Source organism: Pelophylax lessonae (assembly GCF_965119305.1).
Source record: "Pelophylax lessonae genome assembly, chromosome: 1".
Taxonomy (NCBI): Eukaryota; Metazoa; Chordata; class Amphibia; order Anura; family Ranidae; genus Pelophylax; species Pelophylax lessonae.
In genome coordinates this window covers 840,709,014-840,723,899 of record NC_138768.1, presented here as the reverse complement: position 1 = coordinate 840,723,899, position 14,886 = coordinate 840,709,014, and the positions used below count along the sequence as shown (strand labels likewise).

Sequence of the window (14,886 nt, the reverse complement as noted above, 5' to 3'; positions counted from 1 at the left end):
GGGACAAGGTGCTTTGAGGGGGCAGCCCCTGGCAAGGGGATCTCCCCCACTATGTTTAGGGCACGTGTCTTGCTATAATTAACCACTTGCCGACCGCCGCAAGTACATATACTGCGGCAGTCAGCCCCTCACAGGCAAAGTGACGTATATGTGACTCGATGTCCGCCGGTCATTCGGCGATTGTCGGTGGAGAGGGAGAAAGGCAGGCGGCTGATGTAAACAAGCCGCCTGTCATTCTCCCCTGTGTAAAATCAGTGATCATACGGTTCTACTATGTAGGACCGTTGATCATTGCTCCTACACCTCAAGCCACAGCCAATCACAGTTAGAAGCACGCCTCTAGGGACACACACCACCCCTCCCTCTCAAAAAAAGTTAACCCCTTCACTGCCAGTGTAATTTTACAGTAACAGTGCATATGTATAGCACTGATTACTGTAGAAATGTCACTGGCAACCCCAAAAGTGTCAAAAATGTCAGTCAAGGGTCCGATCTGTCCACCGCAATGTCTCAGTACCGCAAAAAAAAATCGCAAATCGCCGCCATTACGCGTTAAGAAAAAAAACAACAAAAATAACAAAAATCTTTCCCTTTGTTAGTAAACGTGATAACTTTTGCGCAAACCAATCAAAATACGCTTTTTTGCGATTTTTTTTTTTACCAAACATATGTAGCATAAAACAAATTGGCCAAAAATGTTAAAAAATTTTGATTTTTACATTTTTTGGGGGGGGGGGGGAATTTCATATAAAAAAATTTGAAAAATATTGTTATTTTTGCAAAATTGACGCTTTTTTTTGTTTATAGCGCATGATCAAAAAATCGCACAGGTGATCAAATACCACCAAAAGAAAGCTCTGTTTGTGGAAAAAAAAACACGTCAAATTCGTTTAGGTACAGCGTCGCACGACCGCGCAATTGTCTGTTAAAGTCACGCAGTGCCGAATCGCAAAATAGGCCCTGGTCAGGAAGGGGGTAAAATCTTCTGGGGCTTAAGTGGTTAAGAAGGGCGCCCGCCAGCATCCCTAACAACTACTGACAGTGGGAAGCTTTCATGTGTAATAGTGGAAGTAATACTGTGTTCGGACTGAACCCTGAGCATATCCCTAATCTTATACATAGTGGGGGTTTAATGTCATTAGAGACTGCCAGGAGTCTATTGTTTTCAATTAGAATCAGTGAGACACAACCATTGTGCAGGACTACTAGACAGGAAGCATAGAATTTACAGTATGTGTAATGGGCAAATGTCTTTGCCCCCATGTACACATACAATTATGATCTCTACATAGAAATATATTCCTCTCTTTATAAGTCACTAACACAAATTCATAAGATTGTTCACAATGAGCTGATCACACTCACATATACAGTACATATTTAAAATCTATAGTCTCCCTTTAAATATATTCTATCCTCCTGCTGTAGCGACAACCCTGCAGCCTTTTTTTTAAAGCAGCCGACAGACTCCTTTCCAGGCCAGTGCTGCTAACGCAGTGATGTCTCAGATCCGCCACGCACTCTCCCCATCTCGTTATGAATCAGTGTTAACCTTTTTGTACTGTAAATTTATGCACATTGCCAGAACTGGAAGAAAATTAAAAAAATTCAGCTTTAATGTATTCGGTGGCAGACAGGTGTCCTCACACAACACAGCCTACTTATGTACTCTACATTCCTCATACTTTATTTCATTTCTCTTGATTAACCCATTGGTAGGCTCTATTTTTCTTTAAGTGGACCTTCTAAAAAAAAATAAAATCCCCACCTTTGCATTTCTCCTCCCCCCACCCCCTTCTACCCCAAGGTAAAATAGCTGACCTTTTTGACCTCACTTTTTAAACCAGCTCACCACCCTTGCTCCATTCTTCCTTAGGGAAGAATGATATGCCCTGGCTCCGGAAGCCTCCTGGTATTTGCATGTCACCTATCCCAGGTGGCTTCCACACACTGCAGCTGGAGGAGGGCAGAGTGGCATTCATCACCAGGGGACCCAGCTGCCATGTCACAGAGGATAATGTCTGGGGGGGGGGCTGGAGTGTGGCAGCCTAGTGACGGTTCACAGCAGGACAGTGCTGGATCTGCTGGGAGAGTGAGTATGTGAATTTGGGATAAAGGGTAAGGAAGAAAAAAAACAAGAACAAATTGACAAAGGGGGACACAGGGTGGAGTTGGCGAAGTTCTACTTTAACAATTCAAAATGAATATACACACTAGCAGTTTGATCATTTATTTTTATGACCAGCATGTAGGAAGGTGCATCGCAGTGCGACGGCAGTAAACACTCAGAGTCCAGATGCAGTAACAGAACTGTACTGTAATGGTAGTTCAAACAAGTACAAATGACTGGCGGGAGGTCAACCTGGCCGGGCACACTCACAGAAAGTTGCAGTGAACAGTGAAGCAGCAGGTCTCGGATGCACCGACATTGTCTGTCTTCAGGAATGGAATGCAGCCTGGCCAGCCTGTGCCCGGGCTTCCAGGAAGGTGAGCATGTCCCTGCTTTTTCCCTACTTCTCTGAAACCTCTGCCTAGTGCTAATACTGTCCCTGACAGATGGGTGATCTGTCCATACACTAGCCACATGCAAAATGCACACCAAGCCTGGGAGCCAGGGTATTAAACAGATTTTGCCTGACACAAGATGGCCACCAGAATCACATGAAGCGGCAGCATCCAATCGCATAGCTTTCCCAGTGACCCAGGAAATCATAAAGGAGCTATGTTCCCATCAGTGCTGCCAATCAGTGACCATCAGTGCTTACTCATCAGTGTCACCTATCAGTGCCCATCAGTGCTGCCTATCAGTGCCCATCAGTGCCACCTATCAGTGCCACCCATCAGTGCCCATCAGTGGCACCTATCGTTGCCCATCAGTGCCACCTGTAAGTGCAGCCTTATCAGTGCCTCATTATCAGTGCGGCCTCATCAGTGCCCATCAGTCCCACCTATCATTGCCCATCAGTGCCACCTATAAGTGCAGCCTTATCAGTGCCTCCTTATCAGTAAGGCCTCATCAGTGCCCATCAATGCCACCTATCATTGCCCATCAGTGCAGCCTCATTAGCGCACATCAGTAAAGGAAAAAAATGACCTGTTTGAAAATTGTTATGACAAACTATGAAAAATGTTTTATTTTTTTAAATGTTTGTTTTTTTTTTAGTTTGTTTAGCAAAATAGGAAACCCAGTGATGATAAAACACCACCAAAAAAAAGCTCAATTTATGTGAACAAAATTCTAAAAATTTCATATGGGTACAGCGCTGCATGGCCGTGCAATTGTCATTCAAAGTGCGACAGCGCTGAAAGATGAAAACACCACGGACCAGCCGCAGTGTAAAGCCATTTCTTCTTGTACTACCAGTTAAAGTAGTACAGTGCTGAATAGCGAGAAATGCCATGGTGATGAAGGAGGTAAAACCTTCCGGCGGTTACGTGGATAAAGAAGGAGGAGGAGTAGCAACAATAAACGTTTGAGAGCCAAAATAGGGAAAACAATTCTATTGGTTGAAAAAATATCAAAAAATTGGGTAGGAGGATAAGAGAGACCTCAGACTCCCCAGTGTAGAGGTACTCAATGGGACAAAGACCTGAAGAAGCGGCTTAGTCCGCGAAACATGTAGAGAATAGAGGACAAATAACTGTGGAGACATTCCGACTACTCTCCATAGCTTGTGTAAATTTCTAAACTATTATCAGTCACCTGAATGTCTGTAACTATTTATTGTCACTTTGCTTATTTGTTGGCTCTATTTTTATTTTTAGATGTAATACAGATATGTCTTTTTAACCACTTTACCACTAGAGCATTTTGCTGTCTTACGTCTGGGCCACTTTTTGCGATTCGGCGCTGTGCGACTTTAACTGACAATTGCGCAGTCATGAGACGCCGCACCCAAACGAAATGTACGTCCTTTTTTTCCCACAAACAGAGCTTTCTTTTGGTGGTGTTTGATCACCTGTGCGATTTTTACTTTTTGCGCTATAAACAAAAAAAGAGCGTTTATTTTGAAAAAATAACAATATTTTTAAAATTTTTTTATATGAAATTCCCCCCAAAAAAGATTTAAAAACCAATTTTTTTTACATTTTTGGCCAATTTGTTTTCTGCTACCTATGTTTGGTAAAAAAAATCGCAATAAGCGTATTTTGATTGGTTTGCGCAAAAGTTATTGCGTTTACTAACTAAGGGAAAGATTTCTGTCATTTTTGGTGTTTTTTTTTTAACGAGTAATGGCGGCGATCTGCGATTTTTTTTGCGGGACTGCGACATTGCGGCGGACAGATCGGACCCTTGACTGACATTTTTGACACTTTTGGGGGTACCAGTGACATTACTGCAGTAATCAGTGCTATAAATATGCACTGTTACTGTAAAAATGACACTGGCAGGGAAGGGGTTAATTTTATTGGAGAGGGAGGGGTTAATGTATGCCTGGTGCTTACTGACGTGTGTGGGGGGAGGTGACTGAGTGAGCTGAACACTCCGATCTGTCACTCCCTGTCACTTAGGAGATCCGCCCGCTCTGTTTACACAGGCGGGCGGATCTCCAAACTGGATTCCCCGACGATCGGGGCAGAGCAGCGGCGATCGCCGCCGCTCCTCCCCTGGCCCGACTCCCGCTGTGAATGAAAACAGCGGGAGCGCGCCTCCGGCGGCGCGCGAGCGCCGCCTACAGGGGGAGGAGTCTAGCGACGTAGGTCTATGTCGCTAGACGATAACGAGCCACTGTGCCGCAGTAGCAGCACAGTGGCTAGTGCTAAAGTGGTTAAATAATGATATTCTAACTTATAATTATTAGTTATTGGTACCCCAAAATCCAGAACATTTCCTTTCTTCCCCCATCCCCTTTGTCCCATTGAGTACCTCTACACTGAGGTCTCTGTTATCCTCCTACCCAATTTTTTGATATTTGACCATTATCTGGAAGATGGTACCGCTGCTAACTGAACTACTGTAGGCATTCAATTCTATTGGTTGAAAACAATTCTGAATTTACTACTAAAATCTTCCCCAAACCAGAGTCAGACTTTATAGAATGCCAACTGCTCCTAAAGGAATTGAACTTCTTCCGGCTTGAATGTGCTTTTAATTTCCCGTATTCATCGGGACCGCCGTCCGCACTGCGCACTTTATCTTAAAAAGGCGACTCCTTATCTGGAAGTTGCAGGTTGCCTTGCAAAATAAGTAAGTAGCCTGTTTTCCTAGTTGGGGACAATGGCGCGGCCCTTTTTTATAAATGTCACCCGAGACATGGGGACCTATACCGTGCCACTGACATCTAGATGGAGAAGAGAGAGACTGGAGAGAAGGAAATGATAAACATATATATTGGCACGCTCCTAAGCTTCCATGCCTGACACGTTTCACAGATTACACTAATGCACTGCCGAGATAATAGGAGCGCTGAAACAAGTCATTAGAATTTCCATTCACATTGTCACCGCGTTCTTACTTGCAAATTCTTTACCAAGATTCGAAATACACAATGATCTCCTTACGTCTGTGTCCACAGAAAAGCATACCTGCCTCCCAGACACAAGGCATCGATTTCCCTATTCACTGGAAATAATCACATTTTTTTTTCTTTACAGCATAAAGCAACACTTTGCAGTTTAAAGACACAATTAGTAAAATGAATGTAGGGAAAAAAAAAAACCTTTTGTCTTTTGTCTGTTGTTCGCGGAGATTTCTGATGTCGTTTTCCTCCTGTTGCTCCGCTGGCTGCTGCTTGAAGCTGCAATAAAAATAAAGCAGACGTAAATATATGTTATTTATGAAATAATATGTATTGAAGAATTCATGTAATTAAAACACACAAAAAAAAAAAAGCCTTTACGTTCTTTTGTCCACCCCACTCACTTATAGTATCTCACAAAAGTGAGTACACCCCTCACGTTTTTGTAAATATTTTATTCTATCTTTTCATGTGACAACACTGAAGTAATGGGATACAAAAAGGGATACCCCCAATGGTTTGGGACTTTGTATGCCACTAATGCACTGAAAAAATTAGACAAAAAAGTATAAAAATATGAATTTTATTACATGAAAAGAGTCAGCGACATTTACATTGACAATTTATATATATCCAGCAACCGGCTGGATATACAAAGAATTAAAATTGCATGCAATAACAGACCAGTTTCTGTACAGAAGACTCCTAGGAACCATAGGTGGAGAGAACCGGACCGGACCCTACGCGTTTCACGTCACTGAAGAAATTACACTTTGCTACAATGTAAAGTAGTGAGTGTACAGCTTGTATAACAGTGTACATTTGCTGTCCCCTCAAAATAACTCAACACACAGCCATTAATGTCTAAACCACTGGAACAAAAGTGAGTACACCCCTACATGAAAATGTCCAAATTTGGCTCAATTAGCCATGTGACTCGTTAGTGTTACAAGGTCTTAGGTGTGAATGGGGAGCAGGTGTGTTAAATTTGGTGTTATCGCTCTCACTCTCTCTGGTTACTGGAAGTTCAACATGGCACCTCATGGGAAAGAACTCTCTGAGGATCTGAAAAAAAGAATTGATGCTCTACATAAAGATGGTCTAGGCCAGTGTAGTGAACCTTGGCACCCCAGATGTTTTGGAACTATATTTCCCATGATGCTCAACTACACTGCAGAGTGCATGAGCATCATGGGAAATGTAGTTCCAAAACATCTGGGGTGCCAAGGTTTGCCAACACTGGCCTAGGCTATAAGAAGATTGCCAAAACCCTATAACTGAGCTGCAGCACGGTGGCCAAGTCCATACAGCAGTTTAACAGGACAGGTTCCACTCAGAATAGGCCTCGCCATGGTCGACCAAAGAAGTTGAGTGCACGTGCTCAGCGTCATATCCAGAGGTTGTCTTTGGGAAATAAAAGTTTGAGTGCTGCCAGCATTGCTGCAGAGGTTGAAGGGGTGAGGGGAGGGTCAGCCTGTCAGTGCTCAGACCATACGCCGCACACTGCATCAAATTGGTCTGCATGGCTGTCGTCCCAGAAGGAAGCCTCTTCTAAAGATGATGCACAAGAAAGCCTGCAAACAGTTTGCTGAAGACAAGCAGACTAAGGACATGGATTACTGTGACCATGTCCCGTGGTCTGATGAGATGAAGATAAACTTATTTGGTTCAGATTGTGTCAAGCGTGTGTGGCGGCAACCAGGTGAGGAGTACGAAGACAAGTTTGTCTTGCCTACAGTCAAGCATGGTGGGAGTGTCATGGTCTGGGGCTGCACGAGTGCTGCCGGCACTGGGAAGCTACAGTTCATTGAGGGAACCATGAATGCCAACATGTACTGTGACATACTGAAGCAGAGCATGATCCTCTCCCTTCAGAGACTGGGCCGCAGGGCAGTATTCCAACACGATAACGACCCCAAACACACCTCCAAGACCACCACTGCCTTACTAAAGAAGCTGAGGGTAAAGGTGGTGGACTGGTCAAGCATGTTTCCAGACCTAAACCTTATTGAACATCTGTGGGGCATCCTCAAATAGAGGGTGGAGGAGCTCAAGGTCTCTAACATCCACCAGCTCCGTGATGTCATCACTGTGGAGCCTGTGGAGGGGAGGGGAGCAGCCGGCTTAGGCTCTCAGCGGCTCACTGAGAGGCTGAGCTGGGTCTTGATCCAGGGATCTGGCGGATCCCGGCTCCGTGGTCATGATGACGTGGAGCCTGTCCCGACTTCCGTGACGTCAGCTAAGAGCAGGCTTCAGTCCGCTCTCTGCTAAACACAGGTCACAGGAATGCAGAACAAACTGAACTCCTGTGAGCCATAGGAGAAGTACAGCCAAACAAGGTTTGACTGTCCTCCTTTATTATTACATTTTAGATGTATTTTAGGCATTTCAGGATGTTAACAACTCATTAATCATGCTATTAGATAGATTGTGAAATCTGGATGATTTAGAAGTGTGTTGTTACTCAAAACTATGTGTCTTTTGGGTCACAATGACCCTTTTCTGCAAGATCTAACTTGAATGAAACCGCAGGTATTAAAAATACAGAAAGAAGGAAAGAGAAAAAAGAAAACAACAGTTAGACTAAATTATATTAGGCTGCATTCACATGTCAGCTTATAATCGCGGGCAGAACCGCCGCGGTTCCGCCCGCGATTCGGAGATTTATTGCAAATCGCGGGACGCCTAGCGTTGCCCGTTGATTTGCAATAGCCCCCCAAACGCCGAGCGATGTTGCCGCGATTTACGCCCGCAGAATCGCGGCAACATCGCGCAAACAAAATCGCGGGACGCAATACGCTCCAAAGAAGCTCTTGTACTTTTTTGGAGCGTATTGCGTCCCGCGATTTTGTTTGCGCGATGTAGCCGCGATTCGGCGGGGGTAAATCGCGGCAACATCGCTCGGCGTTTGGGGGGCTATTGCAAATCAACGGGCAACGCTAGGCGTCCCGCGATTTGCAATAAATCTCCGAATCGCGGGCGGAACCGCGGCGGTTCTGCCCGCGATTATAAGCTGACATGTGAATGCAGCCTCAGGACTATTATCCATTTTGTAACTTATTTAAAGCAGTACTCTAAAGCAGTGGTTTTAAAACTGCAGCTCGAGGGCCAGACCTGGTCCTTTGATTGCTTTTATCTGGCCCTTGGGGCACTTTTGCACCAACTGGCACCAATGATGGGGCACCATTCCCCCAATTGACACCATCAATGGGGCACTATTCTTTTCATTGATATTAACAGTGAGGCACTATTGATCCAAATAAAACCAATGATGTGCCAGGACATTTTCTACTCCAACTGGCCACAGTCTGCCCCCCCCCCCCTAAAGCCTGAAGGACAGTAAACTGGCCCTTTGCTTAGAAAATTTGGAGACCCCTGCTATAAAGGTTCATCTTTCTCACTTCAAATTATTGAGTTCAGGTGTTTCGAATGAGGGGCACTTTCAATGCGACAGCATACAAGGACATCTTAGACAATAGCGTCCTTGAGGCAATGGGAGGCCCTTTTCTCTTTTGGAATGACTGTGGCCCTGTGCACAAAGCCCGCTCTATAAAGACATGATTTGATGAGTCTGGTGTGGAAGAACTCAAGTGGCATACACACCCTGACCTCAGCAGGGCCATCTTTATTATTGATTGGACCCTGGGTATACATTTTCTTGGGCCCTCCCGAATCCACTTATCAACTATTTGCGGGCAGGGCAGGCTCAAGGGGAAGCTGCCTTGGGCCCCACAACAATGACTGGGCCCAGGGCAGCTGCCCCTTTTGCCCTGTGGTAAAGACTGCCCTGGACCTCAGACAAACCAAACACCATTAGGTTGATTTGCAACAAAGATGGCGAGCTAGGTCTTCTCATCCAAAATCAGTATCTGACCTGAAAAATGCTTTTTTTGGGTAAATGGACACAAATTCCTATAGAAACATTCCAAAATAATGTGGAAAGGCTTTCCAAAAGAGTGGAGAATGTTATAGCTGCAAAGAGGGGACAAGGTTTGGCAGCTTCATGGTTGGGATGTCCAACAAGTTCAAATCAACCATTCAACATTTCATTTCAAAACTGATATGTGCCTTCAGCAAAGAGTGACAGTTCAAATACTGTAGTTGCATGGAATCGGGGCCTCTGTCACTGTCACTCTGTGAGAGGGGAAGATGGAGATCTTGTGTTTATGCTAAGCAGGAACACGGATTTCTATCTTCCGTAGTCAAAGCACCTTCCCTCCCCCCACACAGATAGAAAGCACTCCCAGGGAACAAATTTAACCCTTTGATTGCCCCTGATGTTAACCCCTTCCCTGCTAGTGTCATTAGTACAATGACAGTGCACTTTCTTTAAGCACTGATCACTGTACTGGTGTCACTGGTCCCCAAAAAGTGTCACTTAGGGGTTTATTTACTAAAGCTAGAGAGTACAAAATCAGTCCCACTTCTGCAGAAAAACCAATCAGCTTCTAATCTCAGCTTGGTTTCTCTGTGACTTATTTAGCGCTCTCTAGCTTTAGTAAATAAACCCCTGTGTGTCAGATTTGTCCGCCGCAATGTCACAGTCGCGCTAAAAATCGCTGATCGTGAAAACAGTCAAAAAAATACAAAATTCCACAAATATGTCCCAAAGTTTGTAGACGCTAAAACTTTTGTGCAAACCAATCATAATTTTGGGGATTTTTTTTTTATATCAAAAACATGTAGCAGAATACATCTTGGCCTAAATTGATAAATTGATTAATACATTTGATTTTTTAATTGGGAATGTTTTATAGCAGAAAGTAATAAATATTGTTTTTTTTTCAAGATTGTCTGTCTTCTTTTGTTTATACCGCAAAAAAATAAAAACCGCAGAGGTGATCAAAAACCACCAAAAGAAATCTCTATTTGTGGGGAAAAAAACACCATAATTTTTATTTTGGTGCACGATCGCCAGTTGAAATAACGCAGTGCCATATTGCAAAAAATGGCCTGGTCATGAAGGGGGGGGGGGGGTAATCCTGAAGAGGTTGAAGTAGAATTTAACCACTTAAGCCCCGGAAGATTTGGCTGCTGAAAGACCAGGGGGTATTTTGCGATTTGGCACTGCGTGACTTTAACGGACAATTGCGCGGTCGTGCGATGCTGTACCTAAACAAATTTGACGTCCTTTTTTTCCCACAAACAGAGCTTTCTTTTGGTGGTATTTGATCACCTGTGCGATTTTTTGATCATGCGCTATAAACAAAAAAAGAGCGTCAATTTTGCAAAAATAACAATATTTTTCAAATTTTTCACAAGAAATTCCCCAAAAAAATGTAAAAATCAAACTTTTTTAACATTTTCGGCAAATTTGTTTTATGCTACATATGTTTGGTAACAAAAAAAATCGCAAAAAGCGTATTTTGATTGGTTTGCGCAAAAGTTATCGCGTTTACTAACAAAGGGAGACATTTCTGTCATTTTTGGTGTTTTTTTTTTTAACTCGTAATGGCGGCGATCTGCGATTTTTTTTGCAGTACTGCAACATTGCGGCGGACAGATTGGACCCTTGACTGACATTTTTGACACTTTTGGGGGTACCAGTGACATTTCTACAGTAATCAGTGCTATACATATGCACTGTTACTGTACAATTACACTGGCAGTGAAGGGGTTAACTTTATTTGAGAGGGAGGGGCTGTGTGTGTCCCTAGGGGCGTGATTCTAACTGTGATTGGCTGTGGCTTGAGCTGTAGGAACAATGATCAACGGTCCTACATAGTAGAACCGTATGATCATTGTTTCTACACAGGGGAGAATGACAGGCAGCTTGTTTACACAAGCCGCCTGCCTTTCTCCCTCCCCCCGACGATCGCTGAGTGAGTGGCGGACATCGGGTCTGCCGGTCACACGTGCGGGGGGGTCACATGCGCTCGCTCCCCAGAGTCTCACAGGCTAGTGATGTACCGGTACGTCACTCTGCCTGTGAGGGGCTGACCGCCGCAGTATATGTACTTGCGGCGGTCGGCAAGTGGTTAAACCCTCCTATCCTTTTCAACCAAGGATTCTGCCATCTTGGCCTCTGTTTGATTTGCAACTGCCATGATGCTGCACCTGTGATCAGTTATGACATCAGACATTTGATGGTTTTGAAAGCACAAGCAAATGTGACATTTCCAGCACGGCGGGAATATAACTGTTTTTTGAAACAATTAAATTGATGGGTTTAGTTCAACTTAAAGTCAGAATGGTAATGAGGCACAGCTGCCTGTTTTCTTTTTTTTTTTACCACCCCCCCCATCCCAACTGCATGTGTATCCAAGTCTTTACGGTGTAATTTTCAAAGTAAACACATGAAAATGTCTGTTGCTCAAGAGAAAGAAGCAGCAGACAATCAGAACAGTTATTTTATAGCAAAACAAAGTGTTGTTTGGATCACAGCGTGGCAATCAGGTGATTGATAGAGTTAAACATACAGTTAAGAGCCCTTAAAAAAGAATGAAAGTAACTGTAATCTCTATATTTTCCTTGTTATGCACTGCAGGGTCATACACAACGACACAGCGTGCTATATGCACAATGCAGAAGCTGAGAGCTTGTATCGCTCAGCAAGGTACAAAGGAGTATTCGGGAACACAAGACAATGAAGGATTCAGATTTATGAAAATTAATTAAAATTTGAATGGAGATGATAAGAGTTGCATACAGCAGAGAGTGATGGGCTGTTTCCATCCACATCCAAAGAAGAAGACATTGCTACAAGACGTATCTACTTTACCAACCGTTCAGTGTCCGCCATCCCTATCTGCAAAGAACGTCCACTAAAATCTGATCTCCCAACATAAACATTTTAATCGATGAACTACAACATATACATATGGCTTGTAGGAAGAAAAATGCTGACTATGACCCTAAGAACACCATCCCTACAGTCAAGCATGGAGGTGGAAACTTTAGGCTTTGGGGGTGTTTCTCTGCTAAAGGTACAGGCCGACTGTGCTGCATTGAGGGGCCAATGAATGGTGCCATGGATTGTAAAATCTTGGATGAGAACCTTCTTCCCTCAGCCAGAACACTGAAAATGGGTCGTGGATGGGTCTTACAGCATGACAATGACGCAAAACATCCCATCAAGGCAACAAAGGAGTGGCTCAAGAAGAAACACATTAACCTCCCTGGCAGTATCCCCGAGCGTGACTCGGGCTGGATTTTTTAGGTTAGGATCGGTATCCCCGAGTCACGCTCGGGGTAGATGTGCAGAGCGCGCAGCGGTGTCTCTTACCTTCTCCTGGCGATCCAGCGACGATCTCTCATTGCTGTGACCGCTAGCCGAGATCCCCGCCACTCGTCCGTCGGTGTGATGACTTTCTAGTTCCGTTCCCTGCAGCAGCAATGCTGCATGGGAGCGGAACTGGGAGGGAAATTCAAACGTTTCACAAAACACAAACACAACACATTTTATATTATACATATATATAAAATTATATTATTGATTAGATTATAATTCATGCGTTATATATTATATATATATATATGTGTGTGTATATATATATATACACACACATATATATATATATATATATATAATATATAACGCATGAATTATAATCTAATCAATAATATAATTTTATTATATATATATATATATTATATATTATATAATAAAATGATATTATTGATTAGATTATAATTCATGCGTTTGTGTTTCAAATTTATCACATCTGGGATGTCTACTAGACTCTTGTTTTGGTCAGGTTTAAGTCAGTAATTACTAAGAATTGTACGCCTATAATACATAACGCCAAATTTCCATTAAAAAAATTGTACCGCTTTTGGTACATAATTCCTGACATAATCATACCGCCAGGGAGGTTAAGGTCATGTAATGGCCTAGCCAGTCTCCAGACCTTAATCCTATAGAAAATATATAGAGGGAACTAAAACTTAGAGAGAAAGCCAAGAAACCTTAGGGATTTAGAGAAGATCTGTAAACAAGAATGGACCAAAATCCCTCCTGAGATGTGTGCAAACCTGGTAACCAACTACAAGAAACGTCTTACCTCTGTGCTTGCCAACAAGGGTTTATCTACCAAGTACTAAGTCATATTTTGCTTGGGAATCAAATAATAATTATTTTTCTCACTTAACTGCAACTTAATTTAAAGCATTTGTTTTATGTGTTTTATGTGGATTTTTGGTTGATATTCTGTCTCTATCATTTAAAATACACCTATGATAAAAATGATAGACACTTAATTTCTTTGTAAGTGGGCAAACTTACAAAATGTTCAGAGGATCAAATAATTATTTTCCCCACTGTAAACCATACACACCTCTGCCCTCGGCTACTTCCCAACATCATCCCAAAATATCACCCAAACCATCCTCTCTGTTCCTCCCAAGACTTCCTGCTATCCGGCTCCCATGCTTGCCTCTAGGACTTCTCCAGAGCCTCTCCCATCCCAGCGCAGTTTGTCTAGAACAGGTTGTCATAGCAATGGCGTCGGCATAAGAAGTTCCCCCAACTTTGTTATGGCAACCAACTTGTCAATCACATTCCAACCCGGAAAATGGCACCCACTTCCTCCAAGCATCGCGTCATTTCAGATTTTGAAATAACGCAATGCTAGAAGCGGAGGATGCCCATTGACTCTTGGGATTGATTACACTGGTGTAGTGCCCCCATCCTCCAGAGGCCTGGTGGTGACCCCCAGAGACAGGGAGGGCTGACATTCCTCCTCAGGGTGCAGGTTACTAGGCATGGTGGGTGGTGTACAAGGTGGAAAGATGGGCGCCAGTCAACTTTTATGCTTGAACAAAGAGAAGTTATTTCTTATAACAGGACACATGTGGGAGAGAGGGGTAGGTCACAGGACACTCTTAGTCAAAAAACGGCAGAAGACTTGCAGACCGGCAGACTCCTTAGACAAAAATGTAGAAAGACAGTGGAACAGGAAAAAGAGCCTTTAGGCTGGAACCAGCAATCTGTAATTTGTAGCATAAGCTGTCTATATAGCAACAATAATCAACTCGCGGAAGGTGCAGAATTCCATCTTGATGCTTTCCCAGGCTCTCCATGGATCCCCGGTTTATACAAGAGTAACCTTTGGTACTTCATCTCAGGTCTTCTTCCTTTCCTTTATGCTTCCAGGTAGTGAGCAGGCTCTCCCTTACAGAGCCTTGAGCACATGGCTAGCCCTCAGGCCTACCCAGCAGCAGCTGTTCCTCACACATCCACCCAAGGTGGAAAAGGACAAAGACCACCTGACTTCCTTAAAATAAATACCTTCTCCTAGCATGCTCAGCGACCATTAATGCCAATATATATACAGGGCTTTTTTTCAGCGGGAACGCAGGGGAACGCAGTTCGGCACCTCCAATGGGTGCTGGAGGATCTACTGATGCTGGCTGCTGGGAGATCTATTGTTTCTGGAGGGGATCTATTTTTGCCTGAGGGTTAATTATTGATAAAAGGAATCTACTG

The 14,886-nt window shown here is 43.5% G+C and overlaps 1 protein-coding gene across 1 annotated transcript in view; it reads right to left on the bottom strand.

The window, feature by feature from the left end:
• GFRA4 (GDNF family receptor alpha 4) overlaps positions 1–14,886 on the bottom strand; it is a 727,205-nt gene that overhangs the window by 219,492 nt on the left and 492,827 nt on the right. The window contains exon 2 of the mRNA XM_082258679.1: positions 5,661–5,738. Coding sequence (XP_082114805.1) covers positions 5,661–5,738 — 78 coding nt within the window. The remainder of the gene's footprint in view (positions 1–5,660; positions 5,739–14,886) is intronic.